Source organism: Cyprinus carpio, chromosome A2 (assembly GCF_018340385.1).
Source record: "Cyprinus carpio isolate SPL01 chromosome A2, ASM1834038v1, whole genome shotgun sequence".
Classification (NCBI taxonomy): domain Eukaryota; kingdom Metazoa; phylum Chordata; class Actinopteri; order Cypriniformes; family Cyprinidae; genus Cyprinus; species Cyprinus carpio.
Window position 1 is genome coordinate 15,820,430 of NC_056573.1, and position 18,518 is coordinate 15,838,947.

At 35.6% G+C, this 18,518-nt stretch overlaps 2 protein-coding genes across 2 annotated transcripts; both read right to left on the bottom strand.

Moving 5' to 3' along the window:
• Positions 1 to 6,769: 6,769 nt before the first annotated feature.
• Positions 6,770 to 14,795, bottom strand: LOC109111995 (cystatin-like protein). The gene is made up of 8 exons (XM_042775551.1): positions 14,543 to 14,795; positions 14,290 to 14,385; positions 14,123 to 14,191; positions 13,488 to 13,992; positions 12,819 to 12,846; positions 9,166 to 9,315; positions 8,543 to 8,635; positions 6,770 to 7,872 (listed from the first exon to the last, which is right to left on the bottom strand). Exons 1-4 carry the CDS (start codon positions 14,717 to 14,719, stop codon positions 13,867 to 13,869), a joined length of 468 nt encoding a protein of 155 aa, XP_042631485.1. The 5' UTR covers positions 14,720 to 14,795; the 3' UTR covers positions 6,770 to 7,872; positions 8,543 to 8,635; positions 9,166 to 9,315; positions 12,819 to 12,846; positions 13,488 to 13,866.
• A 1,637-nt stretch (positions 14,796 to 16,432) lies between these two features.
• On the bottom strand, positions 16,433 to 18,093 carry LOC109047849 (cystatin-like protein). The gene is made up of 4 exons (XM_042775522.1): positions 17,827 to 18,093; positions 17,575 to 17,670; positions 17,408 to 17,476; positions 16,433 to 17,277 (listed from the first exon to the last, which is right to left on the bottom strand). Exons 1-4 carry the CDS (start codon positions 18,001 to 18,003, stop codon positions 17,203 to 17,205), a joined length of 417 nt encoding a protein of 138 aa, XP_042631456.1. The 5' UTR covers positions 18,004 to 18,093; the 3' UTR covers positions 16,433 to 17,202.
• Between the last annotated feature and the right edge of the window lie 425 nt (positions 18,094 to 18,518).

An 18,518-nucleotide genomic window follows, 5' to 3' on the forward strand; every position in this document is an offset into this window, starting at 1 on the left:
GAGGACGTTTAGTATTCAAAAGCATACAGAAGTTAAGCCTGCAAGAAAGAAAGAATCATAGGTTATGATTAATTTAAAATGATTAATATAAAACAATCCCCTCGGATAATTTCTCTTACATGATCCTCAACCTTCATTCATGAGATGAATTTGACATGCTTACATCATCCAATTATAAGTCTTGCAGTGAGTAAAGTAGCAGTTGCTGCAACATAAGCCGCGACTGGCAGATCAACAACTATAACTGTGACAAGATGATTGACAGGCCAGTTTACAGTGACAGGGTGCGTGTAACAGGTGCGACAGAGCAGTCTTTTAAAGACGCAATTGTGGACGTGATAGTAGCCATGTCCCAAAGCTTGCCTACTCTTCTACTACACACTCAAAAGTGTGTACTTTTTCTTCACCAAAAGAGTACATACTTTAAGGGCGTAGTATAGGCACATTGAGACGCAGCATTAGTCTCAAGTTAAAGTTTCACCTTTTCCTGCATCGAATCAGTCTGTCTTCATGCTGTCCCCTCAGAAGTGTTAACTTCTTCTTTTGGGAGGGAAGCTGAAGGCCCATCAGCTACTTTCTCTTCTCTCTGAAACCGGGTTTCTGCTTTTCTCCCACTCCAGTCTATTCATTCCCATTTGTCAAGGCGGCTGTTCCAGAAGTTGCTCATAGCTAAAATCTGAAAACTCATGAGCTGCATGAATCATACTGATCCTGGGTGAATTCTGACCACAGTTGTGTCTGAGCAATCAGCTCTTTATCTAAATTACACTTTTTGACTTGTTAAATTCTCTTTCGATGGTCTGTTAATTTCGTTTTAATAAAATTTTCGTGGTTGAGCAGCAGTTCCCCATTCTATTTTTATAAAGCAAGTTCTTCTTTGCAGTAAAAGAGCAATCAATTTCTTCTTTGCAAAAAAACAGAAATCAGTCAACTCCACTAATCAATATAGAATATGGTGTATAATGTAATAGCAAAGAATTCTTTGTCTTTTCTCTTTTACTAAAAAGCGGAAATTAATGTGAGATGTCTGTTATGTGTCTGTTCAAATCAATTTTTATTTTTTTTACTTTCTATTTAACTTGGTCACTTGATCTCATTCAACACAATGCACAAGAGTTACATAGTTAACATAAACCAAAATCATAGAATCTCTGGGATACAAATTTAGATTTAGTCCTGCAGAGTTTAGCTCCAACTTGCCTTAACACACCTGCTGGAAAGTTTCTAGTATGCCTAGTAAGAGCTTGATTAGCTAGGTAAAATTATGATAGGTAAAAATTGATAGCCTGAATGATTGTAAGTCGCTCTGGATAAAAGCGTCTGCTAAATGCATAAATTTAATTTTTAAATTTAAAATTTAATTTAAAATTTAATTTAAAATTTAATTTTAATTTTAATTTTAATTTTAATTTTAATTTTAATTTTAATTTCAATTTCAATTTTAATTTTAATTTTAATTTTAATTTTAATTTAATTTAAATTTAATTAGCTGGTTCAGGTGTGTCTAGATTGGGGCTGAAGCTAAACTCTGCGGGACACCTGCCCTCCAGGACTGCGTTTGGGCACCCCTGATTTATACACTATCACTTCCCCAATTGTTATCATATGAGCGTAGAATCTTTAGCACTTATAATTCTAAGCTGCAGCATACATGACAGGTCGCTCTTTACAGAGACAAAGTTTTATTGACAGCTTGTGATTGTCGATCACAACAGAGAAGTACAATTTTCACTTTTGGTATAAATTCCCCTATGCACCTTACTTAAATTAAACCAACAACAAAGTTATCTTCAGGTGACTTATTTTACCACACTAGAGATCAAGACGTTAGACAATTCAGTTAGGAATTACTGTTACCCATCGCCTAAGACTATCAACTATGACTCGGGACTAAGATCTCTAGTGTCCCACTACAACTTTTGTATACCTGCAGTAACCAGACAGACTCAAGACAATGCCTTTAGATATGATTTAATCACAGCCAAGAGGACCTCATACCAATCTCAGAGAATCCTCGTGACAAAAAGAATACAACAGTTTATATTGCATTTGTGCATGGCAAAGATGACATTTATTCATTACATATTTTTTGTCTAATATAATTTGTTCTTCATATGAAGACCTGGCAAATCAAATTTGGTGTTTGGTTACTTAAGTTTGTTACTCAAGTCATGAGTTGTCATGGTCATTCTTATATTAAGACAGACATCTTTTAACTAACTTTGGCTCAAGTGTTGTAGAGGTTTAGTACTCAAAAGCATACAAATGTTAAGCCTGCAAGAAAAGAAATATTAGAAATGTTAAAATGATTAACATAAAAATTCCTTCACATGTTAGATTATATATATATATATATATTATATATATATATATATATATATATATATATATATATATATATATATATATATATAGATATATATTAAATGTAACATGTAAAGGATTTTTTTTTTTTTTTTTTTACATTCTTTTTTTCTTCAAAAGGTCAGTTGCAATTGTCCTTGATCCTTTTTAAATCTCAGATGCATCCAATACATCCAGTTTGTTGCTGGTGTCCATTTCCTGATTTTTGGAATATTGCATGTGCTGACCCAGTACGATGAATATCTTCTTTCGGGGGGCATTCATCCACCCTTTTTTTAATCTGCAATAAGAACAGTAAGAACCTTTTATTGCAGGAATATCTTGACAACATTCAGGATGGATCATGCTGGTGTTCTGTGAATGTAGGAGGTGTATGTCCCCATGGACTGATATAGTAATATGTGATTTACCTCGTCCTTTTGTCTGAGAAGTAAACATGGCTTCATGATTCCTTTACAGTCAATACAGGAAACCTGAGGCTGAGAAAAGCACCATAGAAATGTGTGAAACTGTCAGGTTTTTCTACAATGACTTCTACAGGCATTTTGACAATTCTTCTCTGATAGTGAATACTTACTGGCTTCTCGTGGAGTTTACAGTCTTTCTGATGGACGCTCGGCGTTTTGCTGTCACATGAGGTGGATCTCAGGATCACATTGACCATATCTTTATTCTGTCATAGATATACGTACATGTAACTCTAGCATAAAATGGCAACCAAATCTATATGTAGAAGCTTACTTTTTTATGGAACACTTTAAGTACATGCACAGAAAACAAAAAATCAAAACAAACCCACAAATTACAGAGTATGAATTAAATAACTTACTCTATTGATAATGGTGTAAAAGTCAAGGTGTTTGCCGTTTCCATAATCCTTATTGGCTCGTTCTATTGCCCTGTCAACAATTCCTCTGTCATGATCATTTAACTTATCATATTCCATCAATCCCTTTGTTGACTCCAGCAGGAGCAGAGCGTTGAGCAGGAACAGTAAGCCTCTCATCTTGACCAGTAACTGAAGTGCTGTGCTGTTTGCCTGATGTTTTGCCTGATCTACACAGATCACTACAGCTGTGATTGGTTTGATTTGTAAGCAGAGGCCCTCCCCTAAGATGATAAAAAAAGAAGATTTCTGCAGGTTTTAGCTTTATGGTAAATTTAAGTCATTAAGAACATTTTTTATATCAAGTAAAGAAAAAATCAGGAATAAAGGGAACAAAATGTGTCAATACATATTTACTCTAAATGTAGGAGTTGTATTTATAGCAACATTTCAAAGTTTCAAAAGATAAAAAACTAATTTAGTTAAACAGACAGAGGTGGCCAAAATTATTTTTTTATTATTTTTTGCTGTAGTGTGTCAGTAGGAAATATCAGTTTACATTTCCAAACATTCATTTTGCCATTAACTGTAATAATCCAGTGAGATTTTTTGTTTCCACAAGAAGTCTGGCATCAGCCAGTGCTCCACACGGAGATCTGATCTCATCATCTAAATCCAGAAGAACTGTGGCAATGTCTCCAAGATGCTTCAAGAAACCTTCCTGCAAAGCTCCAGTACTGTGAGAAGGTTTAGGCACTTGTGTAAAAAATGCTGTAAAGTGAGGATGCTTTCAAAAATAATGTCATAAATAGATTTTCTTTATCGATTAACTAATTACAAACAACATTTGGTGTGACCACCCTTTGCGTTTAAAGCAGCCTTTGCCCTAGGTGCACTTGTGCATAGTTTTTCAGATAGCTTTGCAGGTAGGTCTCTTGAAACATCTTGGAGACATTGCCACAGTTCTTCTGGATTTAGTCTGTCATGTCATTCCAGACAGACCGGATGATGATGAGATCAGTTCTCTGTGTGGAGCACTGTTGTCAGACTCCTTGTGCAAACAAAAAACAAAAAAACTAGCAGTGCAAAGAACATTTTCCCAACTGAACTACATTTCTAAACCACAGTATTCAGAAAAGATGTAAAAATCACCAAATTAACATAAAACATCCTATCTATAATCAACAAAAAACATCCTTTAACAGCTCTTTTCAAAATTTTTCAAATGTTTCTAAAACTTTTAATAACACCGGTTATTTATTCCATGCAATTGCACTTCTGTATAAAACAGTATTATTCCCCACCAAACATTTAAATAGTAATTCTGATCCCTAGTGTAGGTATGCTGATCTATTACCATATCAAATTAATTTCTTAATAACTTGGAACCAAATGATGCAAAATTTTCTGTTGTTGTACACAATTTAAAGGGGACCCTGTTAAAAATCAGATTCTTTTTTTATAATCCCCATGAATCAGAGTCTGGAAAATACTGTTTCAGATTTCCCCGCCTATGACTGGTGACGATCTGCAGCCCTGACTGAACCGCACATGGTCCGTATTATACATTTATGCATTTTTTATGCGTTTTTTATACGATTAGATTTGAAGTGCATTCAGGCTATACATTTTTTTTTATCAGTATGTGTGTTCCCTGGGAATTGAACCCACAACCTTTTGCGCTGCTAACTCAATGCGCTACCACAGAGCCACAGGAACACAAATATGCTTTCATAAATAAGCTTCTACAAATAAGAGTATCCAAAGACTCACAGCATCTGAGCCACTGAGAACATTGTGGTGGAATTTCATTTATGGAAGGAAATGTGCTGAAGAGTTATATTTGTGCCAATCATTTTATGCCAGACTGCTTCGTAAACAAGGGTCAGTTCAACATAGGATTTGCACAGAAGCTGATTCTGGAAAGATGTGTCAATAATAAAAGATGTTCATGCTCAAACATCATATCCAGAACAAGGAAGTATCGCCTCATATTTTCTGAATATTTCCAAATCGCATTTATGGATATGCTTGTTAGCTGTGGCTAAAATGACCACTGTCTCTGACTGTATTCACAGAGAGCTACTAGATTTATCCCGGAAACGACCTCTCTCTGTATAGTTCATAAATAATTTCTGACTTTCTGGCTGCGTGAGATTCTCCAGTTTTGTTGTTGATGGACTATTTAAAGCAGGAGATGTAAAGCAGTGTTGCCAGATTGGAAAAGTCCAAGTATCGTACCAGAAGATCAACATTATCGTATTTTGAAGAACATTATCGAACAGAGTCAAACGTTCAGAGCTATTTATCCTTTTCAGCACTCATTTTTTATACTTCATTGCTACACTATCAACCTCAGCTTTGAAACAACTGACCTAAGTGCTCCAACCAATATACAGGCTTAAAAACTTGAAAATGAAAGAGGATAATTTTTTTAAACATTATTCAAACTTATTTTGAGCCTTCTGCAATTTATCTTTCGTACTCTACGAACACCTTTCCAAAAAAGAAAAAAAGGCTGCATAATCAAAGTGTGTTTGTATGAAATAGTAATGTATTATTCTGTAAAAACAACCAAAAAAAATCTCAAGCCACAAACTTTGGGTTTATTTGATGCTCCTAATGTTAACCATGTTTTCCTGCTTTCAAAGTACAAGTTTACACATCACCCCTGATAAAACATTCAATGTTTGTTTTGACCTCAAAGCAACATATGCAAATATTACCCTTGACTCATTGCTGCATTTGTATTTACAATTTATACCATGTTTATTTAACTTTATTACACTTTGACCATAATTCCAGTTATTCTTCTAAACAGAGGACAATAAATCACAAAAACAACCGCTGTTTAAGTGTATTTCAAAATGAGCTTCTATACAATTTCATAAAGAGAAAAGTCTGAAACAGACCCGTGTCATATTTAAAAGAATTTAATGTTCTGACATTTGAACCCAAGAGCATCAAAATGGGCTAATGACAATATTTTAAACAATAAGAGGGGGCAAATGACAAAGCAACTGAATTTGAAGAACATCTGATGAATTTGAAGAACGGAATGGAATGGGAAGTAAATCAATGACCCAAAAAAGGAGGGAAGGGGAGGGGGCATCCAGTTGTTCACATTAAGGTATAGCAATAATAAAAAAAAAATATTCATGAGCATTTCCTTGTCTCTGTCCCAAAAAGGGATCATTAATAATATTAAAATCAATATAATATATATATATATATAATATATATATATTAAATGTAGCATGTAAAGGATTTTTTTTATTATTATTTTTTTATTACACACTGAAAACCCTAATAAGTTGACTGAACTAAATTGAGTAAACTTGTTGCCTCAATTTAATTGGAGTAATGGAGTCTCCCAAAACTTACATGTTTAAGTTTATTTAACTTGGCAGTTTTGTAGACTATACTTAAATCGCTCAGTTCACCAAACTTGGTATTAATTTCAATTGTACTTATATAATTAAGTTAACTCAACATGGAAATGTAACTAATTGTTGATGTTCTTATTTTTGCCTGCACACTTTGTGCACACCAAACTGAAGTAAAACAAATGACAACATATTTAATCTTTGACTTTTTATTGACAAAATGTCACAATATTAATGAAAATACAGTAAACCCTATACTGTAATGGGTCACAGCCACACTGTAAATGTGGTAACAAAATTAACTAGTGTAGTACATCAATAATACAACTCTATGCACTTATATACCTTACTCCAGTATCGCAATTATGTTAGTGTAAACCTAATTAGATTTGACCGTTTAAGCTTTGTGCAAACATAGCAAACTAAAATAAAACATACTCAACGGTGTCTTTCACCAAAGTTTCACAGTATTACAGTACAAACTGTAGTGGAAATATTACTGGGACACAACCACACTGTAAAGGTGGTAACAACAGTAAAAATGTTCAACATTTACTAGTGTACTTACATCAATTGTACAACTCTGTGCACTTAATTACACTTTTTAAGTCTCACAATTGTTAATGTACTGAACATGTAGGCTAAACATACAGTCTTACTAAAGTTCACCATTTAAGCTTTGTGGAAACACGGCAAACTAAAATAATACATACTGAAACTATACTGTAATGGAAATATTACGGGTCATACAGAGGTGTAACAATGGTAACAATATCCCAAATTAAATACTCCACATCAATTGTAGAACTCTGTGCATTTAACTATTTAAACATACTTTTTATGGTAACAATATCCCAAATTAAATACTCCACATCAATCGTAGAACTCATTTAACTATTTAAAGATACTTTTTATTTTTCATAAATGGATAATGGAGTAAATCAATGGTGGAAAAAAGCCAATACAAAGGGTGGTGTTAAAGTATCTCAGTGACGTTTCTTAAGCAAAAAAACTGGTTTGCTAGAGACTGAACTCTAGGCTTGAGAGCATTCTATCCCATTCACATTAGTACACGCTGGATGAAATCAAATGTGTTGGCGAGTGATTTTGGGTAATTCAGGTCTAGTGCATAAATCAAACCGAACAGAAGATTGCCTGTGGGAGGTCCTGCATTTTGTCCATCACCACTTGGCCTTCAGAAATTATTCAAATGCAAGGAGTTTGGGGCTGAAGATCAGTGTGCTCGAATAAGATCCCCATTGGCACATCAAGGATAGTGTTGCAATGATCAGACACCTAGTGAAAAAAACGGGTATAAATATAGTATTGTGATCACTAACTCTAATCCAACATTATATTGACATTTATACATTTGAAATTATGTAAATGTAGATGCTTCCTGCAAAGAATTTGTTATACACTTTAAAATATGCATTATAAATTTTGTTTATTATTTTGAAGACTTGAAAAAGTTGGCTACATATGTAAATTAAAGGAATACTTCACCAAAAAATATGTGTACTCACACTTAGGCCTTTTAACATGAGTTTGTTAAAGGCCTTCTGAATTGACTCAGTAGGTTTTGGTAAGAAAAATATTCATATTTAAAACTTTTTAAAGTAAGTTTCCAGTGGACCATATTCAACTTACAGAAAAAGCGCAAGTGATGTGACGTATGATGTACCTTAGAGGTACAATATGCAATCATGTTCATGGATGAGCTAATGATTTATTAACGTAGTTGAGGCTGAAAGCTGTCGAATAGAAATGAGGCCGCTGAACGAACATGCTTGAGAACTACTCGAAAGCAGCTTCAAAATCTCATCCCCCATTCACTCCCATTATAAAGCTTGGAAGAGCTAGGATAAATTTTATTGTAAGTCTGATTGGATGGCTTGAGGGTCAGTAAACCATGGGCTAATCATTTTTGGGTGAACTATCCCTTTTTTAAAACAGATGTACTTACTAAACATGACTTGAAGAAAGAAGAGTCTTCATTTCCCAGCATGATAGTCAGTCCTTGAAGAACAAGGGTTCAGACCTCAGTTGGCTGGTCTGACTTTAGAGGAAAACATGAAATTCTATTAATGCCAATCTATTTTAAACATTGTTATGATAATTAAATTAAGATACCTATCATACATAACAGATTACTTTAAATAGTAAACAGATTAAATAAAATAAATTACATGTTGACAAAATGAAATACTTTTAAAAAGGGTAGTTAAAAGGGATAATAGAAAATTCTGTTATCATTTACTCACCCTAAAGTTGTTCCAAACCTGTATAAATTTTTTACCTCAGCTGAACACAAAGGAAGATATTCTGAAAAATGTTTATAGCAAAGCAGTTTTGGGGCACCACTGACATGTACATACTAAAAAGAAATACTAAGGAAGTCAATGGTGCCCCAAAATTGTTCGGTTACAAACATTCCTTTAAAATATCTTCCTTTGTGTTCAGCAGAACAAAGAAATTTATACAGGATTGGAGCAACTTGCGGGTGAGTAAATGGTGACAGAATTTCCATTTTTGGGTGAACTATACAGTACCTTTAAGTTATGTTAAATAAGACAAATAATTACTGACCTCTATTTTCTGTAAAAACTTCAAGTGCTGACCAGGAGTTCCCCTTCTGGTTTTAAAAAGGTCCATGAACCGTCAACTGTGTCCGTCCAGGTTTTCATAGAATTCCTGCTGTAGATTTTTGTTTTTAAAAAGGGTGAACTCCATGCAAACCTGGGGGAGATAAGGCTAGGTCACATAATCTTTTACACAGAAATGCTTTACAGGCTAAGAAATGATTAGGAAATAATGAAGAGGCTAAGAAATACTGCCGTTTTATCATGTTAAAGGAATACGTTAGACCACTAAAAAAAAAAAATTTCATTTACTCATGCTCAAATTGTTGTAAAACCACATGATTTTATTTCTTTTTTTTAATAATATATATATATATATATATATATATATATATATATATATATATATATATATATATATATATACACATTTACATTTACATTTAGTCATTTAGCTAGACGCTTTTATCCAAAGCGACTTACAAATGAGGACAATGGAAGCAATCAAAAACAACAAAAGAGCAATGATATAGTAAGTGCTATAACAAGTCTCAGTTAACCTAAACACAGTATAAGTAGCAAGGGCTTTTTAAATAATATAATACATAAAAAGAAAACAGATAGAATAGAAAAAGAATAGAGCAAGCTAGTGGTATTTTTTTTTTTTATAATTGTATAATAAATGAAAAGAAAAATAGATAGGATACAAAAAGATTAGAAAGGTAGTTACATTTTTTTTTTTTTTATAGAATTAGAATAGTGAGGGAAAAAGTTAGAGGGTCAAATAAAGATGGAAGAGATGTGTTTTAAGCCGATTCTTGAAGATGGCTAAGGACTCAGCTGCTCGGATTGAGTTGGGCAGGTCATTCCACCAGGAGGGAACATTTAATTTAAAAGTCCGTAAAAGTGACTTTGTGCTTCTTTGGGATGGCACAATCAAGCGATGTTCACTTGCAGAACGCAAGCTTCTAGAGGGCACATAAGTCTGAAGTAATGAATTTAGGTAAAGGGGTGCAGAGCCAGTGGTGGTTTTGTATGCAAACATCAATGCCTTGAATTTTATGCGAGCAGCTATTGGTAGCCAGTGCAAATTGATAAATAGAGGTGTGACGTGTATTCTTTTCGGCTCATTAAAAATGAATCTTGCTGCCGCATTTTGGATTAATTTTAAAGGCTTGATAGAACTGGCTGGAAGACCTGCCAAGAGAGCGTTGCAATAGTCTAGCCTGGACAGAACAAGAGCTTGAACAAGGAGTTGTGCAGCATGTTTGGAAAGAAAGGGCCTTATTTTCTTAATGTTGAATAAAGCAAATCTGTAGGAACGGACAGTTTTAGCAATGTGGTCTGAGAAAGTTAGCTGATCATCAATCATAACTCCAAGGTTTCTGGCAGTTTTTGAAGGAGTTATGGTTGATGTGCCTAACTTGATGGTGAAATTGTGATGAAACGATGGATTTGCTGGAACCACAAGCAGTTCTGTCTTGGCAAGGTTGAGTTGAAGGTGATGGTCCTTCATCCAGCAAGAAATGTCTGTTAGACAAGCTGAGATGCGAGCAGCTACCGATGGATCATCGGGATGGAATGAGAGGTAGAGTTGAGTGTCATCAGCATAGCAATGGTATGAAAAGCCATGTTTCTGAATGACAGAACCTAATGATGCCATGTAGACAGATAAGAGAAGTGGTCCAAGAACTGAGCCCTGAGGCACCCCAGTAGTTAGATGTTGCGACTTGGACACCTCACCTCTCCAAGATACCTTAAAGGACTTATCTGAGAGGTAAGTCTCAAACCACTGGAGTGCGGTTCCTGAGATGCCCTTTGTCAGTAGGGTTGACAGGAGGATCTGGTGATTAACCGTGTCAAAAGCAGCAGATAGATCAAGCAAGATAAGTATTGAAGATTTGGATTCGGCTCTTGCCAGTCTTAGGGCTTCAACAACTGAGAGCAAGGCAGTCTCAGTTGAATGTCCACTTCTGAAGCCAGATTGGTTGCTGTCAAGGAGGTTGTTCTGTGTGAGAAAGGTAGAGACTTGGTTGAATACAGCTCGTTCAAGTGTTTTTGCAATGAAAGGAAGAAGGGAAACTGGTCTGTAGTTCTCTAAAAGAGATGGGTTGAGGGTGGGTTTCTTAAGGAGTGGAGTTATACGAGCCTGTCTAAATGATGAGGGGGAAAACACCTGTATGAAGGGATGTGTTAATGATGTGAGTAAGTGCAGGTACAACTGCAGGAGAAATGGCTTGAAGGAGATGAGATGGAATAGGATCAAGTGGACAAGTAGTAGGATGATTAGAAAGGATGAGTTTGGAGACTTCTGCCTCAGAGAGTGAAGAGAAGGATGTGAATAAGTGTTTGTTTGTGAGATGTGCTTGATGGATTGTGGTGTGGAAAATTGTGCACTGATGTTTGTAACTTTATTAATGAAAAACGTGGCAAAGTCGTCAGCTATTAGAGATGACGCAGGAGGGGGAGGAGGAGGACAAAGGAGTGAGGAAAATGTTTTAAAAAGCATGCGAGAGTTAGACGAATTGTTAATTTTGTTATGGTAGTAAGTATTTTTGGGAGTGTTGGAATTATTGTTAATTTAAGAGAGGAGTGACTGATGATACACATTAAGGTCAGTAGTATTTTTGGATTTGCGCCACAACCTTTCAGCAGCTCTACGCTTAGAACGGTGTTCGCGTAGAACATCAGATAACCAAGGGGCTGAAGGGGTGGTACGGGCTGGCCTGGAAGACAAGGGGCATACAGTGTCTAAACAAGATGTAAGAGTGGAGCAGAAAGTATCAGTAGCACTGTTAGCATCAAGAGATGCTAACAGTTTAGGGGAAGGAAGCGAAGATGAAACCATTGCAGATAGCCGGGAGGGTGAGAGTGAGCGTAGGTTACGTCGAAAGATGACATGTGGAGGGGTAAATGATGTGTCAGGAACCATGTTGAGGTTAAGAGTGAGGAGGAAGTGATCTGAGGTGTGCAGTGGAGTAACCAGTACATGATCAGTGGAGCAGTGTCGTGTGTAAATAAGGTCCAGTTGGTTGCCTGATTTGTGAGTAGCAGTAGTTGACACACGGTTGAGATCAAAAGAGGCAAGCAGAGTGTGGAAGTCATCAGATAGAGGTTTATCTAGGTGGATGTTGAAATCTCCAAGCATAACTAGGGGAGTACCATCCTCAGGAAAGGTTGAGAGCAGCACATCTAATTCATCCAAAAAGTTACCTAGTGGTCCTGGGGGTCGATAGACAACTACAAAATGTATTTTAAGAGGGTAGGTAACAGTAACGGAATGAGATTCAAAGGAACTGTTGATACCCAAAGATGGTAAAGGATTAAATTTCCAATCATTAGAGATGAGCAGACCAGTACCTCCACCTCTTCCAGTCAAACGGGGGGAGAGGGGGGAAAATGAGAAATTATTGGAGAGGGCTGCAGGTGTAGCAGTGTCCTCTGGTTTGATCAAGGTCTCTGTCAGGGCCATGAGATTTAACTTTGAATGACTTATAATAGAAGTAATGAAATCGGCTTTGTTTACAGCAGACTGGCAATTCCAGAGACCAATAGAAAAAGAAAGTAGTGTATTAGCAGACATAGGCAAAGTGTGCAGGTTGTTAGGATTGCGCTGCAAAATATATATATATTTTGCAGAGTCAAAAATGCAATACTTACATTTCCACATCTCCGTATCTCATGTCACCTGTAACAGAAAAAGTTGAAAAAAAAAAGTTAAATCACTTTGTAGCTAATTACGTTACTGGTGACCAGTGTGAAGATGGCCTGTAATTTCATCTATGAAACATCACTAGCCTAATTCGTCTCAGCTATAGTAGCAAGGTTAACCTACAATTCCTACTTTACAAATACGCTTTACAAGTCAAAATATGAAAAAAAAAATCGACTTCTCAATCATACCTTGAGAACATTATCCTGAAAATATTGTTAATTTATAACGACACTGATAAAGTTTGCCCGGGAAAAACTAACCCACATGGTCTAACTGCCATGTTTTTTCTCTCAAAAGAAAACCATTTACGTTAGGCCACTTCATCAAATACGTATACCTCACTGGTAAAATAAGAAATAAGTTGTCCTTTCAATAATCATACCATCACCAAATCTAAGAAAATATCGTTAATTAATGGCAAGGTTGGCAAAGTGTGTGTGTGTGTGTGTGTGTTACGTTACTTGATGGCTACGCTGGCAAAGTTTGTCCGGGAAATATTGTAATTATGGCTGCGTTTACTTTTATTATCGAAACGTACCACAAGGATTTAAATTAACATATTTCACTAGTAGATATCAAACAAAATAAATTTATATCTACATAATTTTACTTACCGAACATAGTACACAAAGAAAAACTTCCGTCTTGAAATCAATGTGGTATCAGCAACCGAACAGACGAGGCCAACAGGACCAATTTTGTAATCCACCAATCAGTGCTTTTGTTCTCTTGCATGGCCAATCACATTAAAGGAAGAACAGAGTGATGTTGAGTTTTTCCAAAGGATTAATCATGATTTTGAGTTCACAAGACTTGAAATCTTAAATTTATGCATGTTGAAGGAAAATAAGTTAAATTAACTCATATTTTTGAGTGAAAGGGCCAAAATGCAAAATTTTAAGTAATGTTTAGTCAACATTACTTGATTGTTTAAGTAAAGACAACATTAGGGTTTAGAGGTCAGTTGCAATTGTCCTTGATCCTTTTTACATCTCAGATGCATCCAAGACATCCAGTTTGTTGCTGGTGTCCATTTCCTGATTTTTGGAACAGTGAATGTCCTCCCCCAGTGAAATGAACATCTTGTGACAGGGGACATTTCTCCATCCTTTTTTTAATCTGCAATAAGAACAGTAAGAACCTTATAGAGCAGGAATATCTTGACAACATACAGGATGGATCATGATGGTGTTCTGTGAATGTAGGAGGTTTATGTCTCCATGGACTAATATAGTAATATGTGATTTACCTCGTCCTTTTGTCTGAGAAGCAAACATGGTTCCATGCTTCCTTGACAGTCAATACAGGAAACCTGAGGCTGAGAAAAGCACCATAGAGATGTGTGAATCTGTCAGGTTTTTCTACAATGACTTCTACAGGCATTTTGACAATTCTTCTCTGATAGTGAATACTTACTGCCTTCTCGTGGAATTTACAGTAATTCCGATGGACACTCGGTGTTTTGCTGTCACATGAGGTGGATTTCAGGATCACATTGACCATATCTTTATTCTGTCATAGATATACGTACATGTAACTCTAGCATAAAATGGCAACCAAATCTATATGTAGAAGCTTACTTTTTTTATGGAACACATTAAGTACATGCACAGAAAACAAAAAATCAAAACATACCCACAAATTACAGAGTATGAATTAAATAACTTACTCTATTGACAATGGTGTAAAAGTCAAGGTGTTTGGTTTTTCCAAAATCCTTATTGGCTCGTTCTATTGCCCTGTCAACAATTCCTCTGTCATGATCATTTAACTCATCATATTCCATCAATCCCTTTGTTGACTCCAGCAGGAGCAGAGCGTTGAGCAGGAACAGTAAGCCTCTCATCTTGACCAGTAACTGAAGTGCTGTGCTGTTTGCCTGATGTTTTGCCTGATCTACACAGATCACTACAGTGATTGGTTTGCTTTGTAAGCAGAGGCCCTCCCCTAAGATGATGATGAAAAAGAAGATTTCTGCAGGTTTTAGCTCTAAGGTAAATTTAAGTCGTTAAGAACATTTTTCAATATCAAGTAAAGAAAAAATCAGGAATAAAGGGAACAAAATGTGTCAATACATATTTTCTCTAAATGTACGAGTTGTATTTGTAGCAACATTTCAAAGTTTCAAAAGATAAAAAACTAATTTAGTTAAACAGACAGAGGTGGCCAAAATTATTAGGACACTAGTATTTTCACCAGCTAAAAAATGGTTTTAAGTCAGTTATTTCTATCTTTTGCTGTAGTGTGTCAGTAGGAAATATCAGTTTACATTTCCAAACATTCATTTTGCCATTAATTGTAATAATCCAGTGAGATTTTTGTTTCCACAAGAAGTCTGGCATCAGCCAGTACTCCACACGGAGATCTGATCTCATCATCTAAATCCAGAAGAACTGTGGCAATGTGTGGAATATGAGATGCTTCAAGAAACTTTAATGCTTAGGTTCTGTGATGTGGTTTGTTTTATTTTGTTGTTTGGTATTTTTGTTTTTTGTAAGGGCTGATATTTTCTGAATATTTCCAAATCGCATTTATGGATATGCTTGTTAGCTGTGGCTAAAATGACCACTGTCTCTGACTGTATTCACAGAGAGTAGAGCTACTAGATTTATCCCAGAAACGACCTCTCTCTGTATAGTTCATAAATAATTTCTGACATTCTGGCTGCGTGAGATTCTCCAGTTTTGTTGTTGATGGACTATTTAAAGCAGGAGATGTAAAGCAATGTTGCCAGATTGGAAAAGTCCAAGTATCGTACCAGAAGATCAACATTATCGTATTTTGAAGAACATTATCGAACATATTGTATAGTTAGTAGATATTTATGAGCTATTTATCCTTTTCAGCACTCATTTTCTATACTTCATTGCTACACTATCGACCTCAGCTTTGAAACAACTGACCTAAGTGCTCCTGAGAGAGTCACTCTCCGTGAGATGAGAGGAAAGACATTCGTAACATGTTCAAGTCTCAGATGCACAGTAGGATCCACACAGCTAGATCATTGAGTATAGAAGCACTATGATTACAACAACTATCATTTGGTGTCACAAAATTCTGAAATTGTCATACATTATGGTATTATTTACAGAGGTCAAAATTATGGTACAAATACAATAATTATCGTACACACTGAAAAAGCTCCTCCAGGCCCTCTTCTGGTAAAGCGGCGGAAGCAGCAGCTCATTTGCATTTAAAGATACACACACCAAAAGAGGGGCAAATTTGACATGCTATAATAAAAGATCTGTGGGGTATTTTGTGATGAAACTTTAGACACATTCTGGGGACACTAGAGACTTATATTACATATTGTAAAAAGGGAATAATAGGTCCGCTTTAAAAATAATATTTTTCCACCAACCAATATACAGGCTTAAAAACTTGAAAATGAAAGAGGAGAATTTTTTAACATTATTCAAACTTATTTAGAGCCTTCTGCAATTTATCTTTCGTACTCTACGAACACCTTTCCAAAAAAGAAAAAAAGGCTGCATAATCAAAGTGTGTTTGTATGAAATAGTAATGTATTATTCCGTAAAAACAACCAAAAAAAATCTCAAGCCACAAACTTTGGGTTTATTTGATGCTCCTAATGTTAACCGTGTTTTCCTGCTTTCAAAGTACAAGTTTACACATCACCCCTGATAAAACATTCAATGTTTGATTTGACCTCAAAGCAACATATGCAAATATTACCCTTGACTCATGGCTGCATTTGTATTTACAATTTATACAATGTTTATTTAACTTTATTACACTTTGACCATAATTCCAGTTAGTCTTCTAAACAGAGGACAATAAATCACAAAAACAACCGCTGTTTAAGTGTATTTCAAAATGAGCTTCTATACAATTTCATAAAGAGAAAAGTCTAAAACAGACCCAAGTGTCATATTTGAAGAATTTATTGTTCTGACATTCATAATGGGCTAACGACAATATCATAATGGGCTAACGACAATATTTTAAAAAATAAGAGGGGGCAAATGACAAAGCAACTGAATTTGAAGAACATCTGATGGAATGGGAAGTAAATCAATGACCCAAAAAAGGAGGGAAGGGGAGGGGGCATCCAGTTATTCACATTGTTACAGCAATAATAAAAAAAAATATTCATGAGCATTTCCTTGTCTCTGTCCCAAGAAGGGATCATTAATAATATTAATATCAATATCAATATATAATATATATATTAAATGCAACATGTAAAGGATTTTTGAAAATTATTTTTTCTTCAAATGGCCAGTTGCAATTGTCCTTGATCCTTTTTACATCTCAGATGCATCCAAGACATCCAGTTTGTTGCTGGTGTCCATTTCCTGATTTTTAGAACCGTGAATGTCCTCCCCCAGTGAAATGATTATCTTCTGTCAGGGTACATTCATCCATCCTTTTTTTAATCTGCAATAAGAACAGTAAGAACCTTTTAGTGCAGGAATATCTTGACAACATACAGGATGGATCATGATGGTGTTCTGTGAATGTAGGAGGTTTATGTCTCCATGGACTAATATAGTAATATGTGATTTACCTCGTCCATATGTCTGAGAAGTAAACATGGTTCCATGATTCCTTGACAGTCAATACAGGAAACCTGAGGCTGAGAAAAGCACCATAGAGATGTGTGAATCTGTCAGGTTTTTCTACAATGACTTCTACAGGCATTATGACAATTCTTCTCTGATAGTGAATACTTACTGGCTTCTCTTGGAGTTTACATTCTTTCTGATGGACGCTCGGCATTTTGCTGTCACATGAGGTGGATCTCAGGATCACATTGACCATATCTTTATTCTGTCATAGATATACGTACATGTAACTCTAGCATAAAATTGCAACCAAATCTATATGTAGAAGCTTACTTTTTTATGGAACACTTTAAGTACATGCACAGAAAACAAAAAATCAAAACAAACCCACAAATTACAGAGTATGAATTAAATAACTTACTCTATTGACAATGGTGTAAAAGTCAAGGTGTTTGGTTTTTCCAAAATCCTTATTGGCTTGTTCTATTGCCCTGTCAACAATTTCTCTGTCATGATCATTTAACTCATCATATTTCATCAATCCCTTTGTTGACTCCAGCAGGAGCAGAGCGTTGAGCAGGAACAGTAAGCCTCTCATCTTGACCAGTAACTGAAGTGCTGTGCTGTTCGCCTGATGTTTTGCCTGATCTACACAGATCAATACAGCTGTGATTGGTTTGCTTTGTAAGCAGAGGCCCTCACCTAAGATGATGATGAAAAAGCTCCTCCCTGCCCTCTTCTGGTAAAGCGGCGGAAGCAGCAGCTCATTTGCATTTAAAGGTACATACACCAAAAGGGGCAAATTTTGACATGCTATAATAAAAGATCTGTGGGGTATTTTGTGCTGAAACTTTAGACACATTCTGGGGACACCAGAGACTTATATTACATACTGTAAAAAGGGAATGATAGGTCCCCTATACAGGCTTAAAAACTTGAAAATGAAAGAGGATAATTTTTTTAACATTATTCAAACTTATTTTGAGCCTTCTGCAATTTATCTTTCGTACTCTACGAACACCTTTCCAAAAAAGAAAAAAAGGCTGCATAATCAAAAGCCACGTTTCCACCGCTGGAACTTTACCCAGGAACTAGGGACCAAGGGGGTCAGGG

Excerpts from the sequence above, each read along its gene's own strand:
- LOC109047849 (XM_042775522.1), bottom strand. The coding sequence starts at position 18,003 with ATGAGAGGCTTACTGTTCCTGCTCAACGCTCTGCTCCTGCTGGAGTCA. Across the intron at positions 17,671-17,826 it reads TTTACACCATTGTCAATAGA|AATAAAGATATGGTCAATGT; the intron begins GTAAGTTATTTA and ends TATCTATGACAG. Across the intron at positions 17,477-17,574 it reads GTAAACTCCAAGAGAAGCCA|CCTCAGGTTTCCTGTATTGA; the intron begins GTAAGTATTCAC and ends TGCTTTTCTCAG.
- LOC109111995 (XM_042775551.1), bottom strand. The coding sequence starts at position 14,719 with ATGAGAGGCTTACTGTTCCTGCTCAACGCTCTGCTCCTGCTGGAGTCA. Across the intron at positions 14,386-14,542 it reads TTTACACCATTGTCAATAGA|AATAAAGATATGGTCAATGT; the intron begins GTAAGTTATTTA and ends TATCTATGACAG. Across the intron at positions 13,993-14,122 it reads TTCTCAGACAAAAGGACGAG|ATTAAAAAAAGGATGGAGAA; the intron begins GTAAATCACATA and ends TTCTTATTGCAG.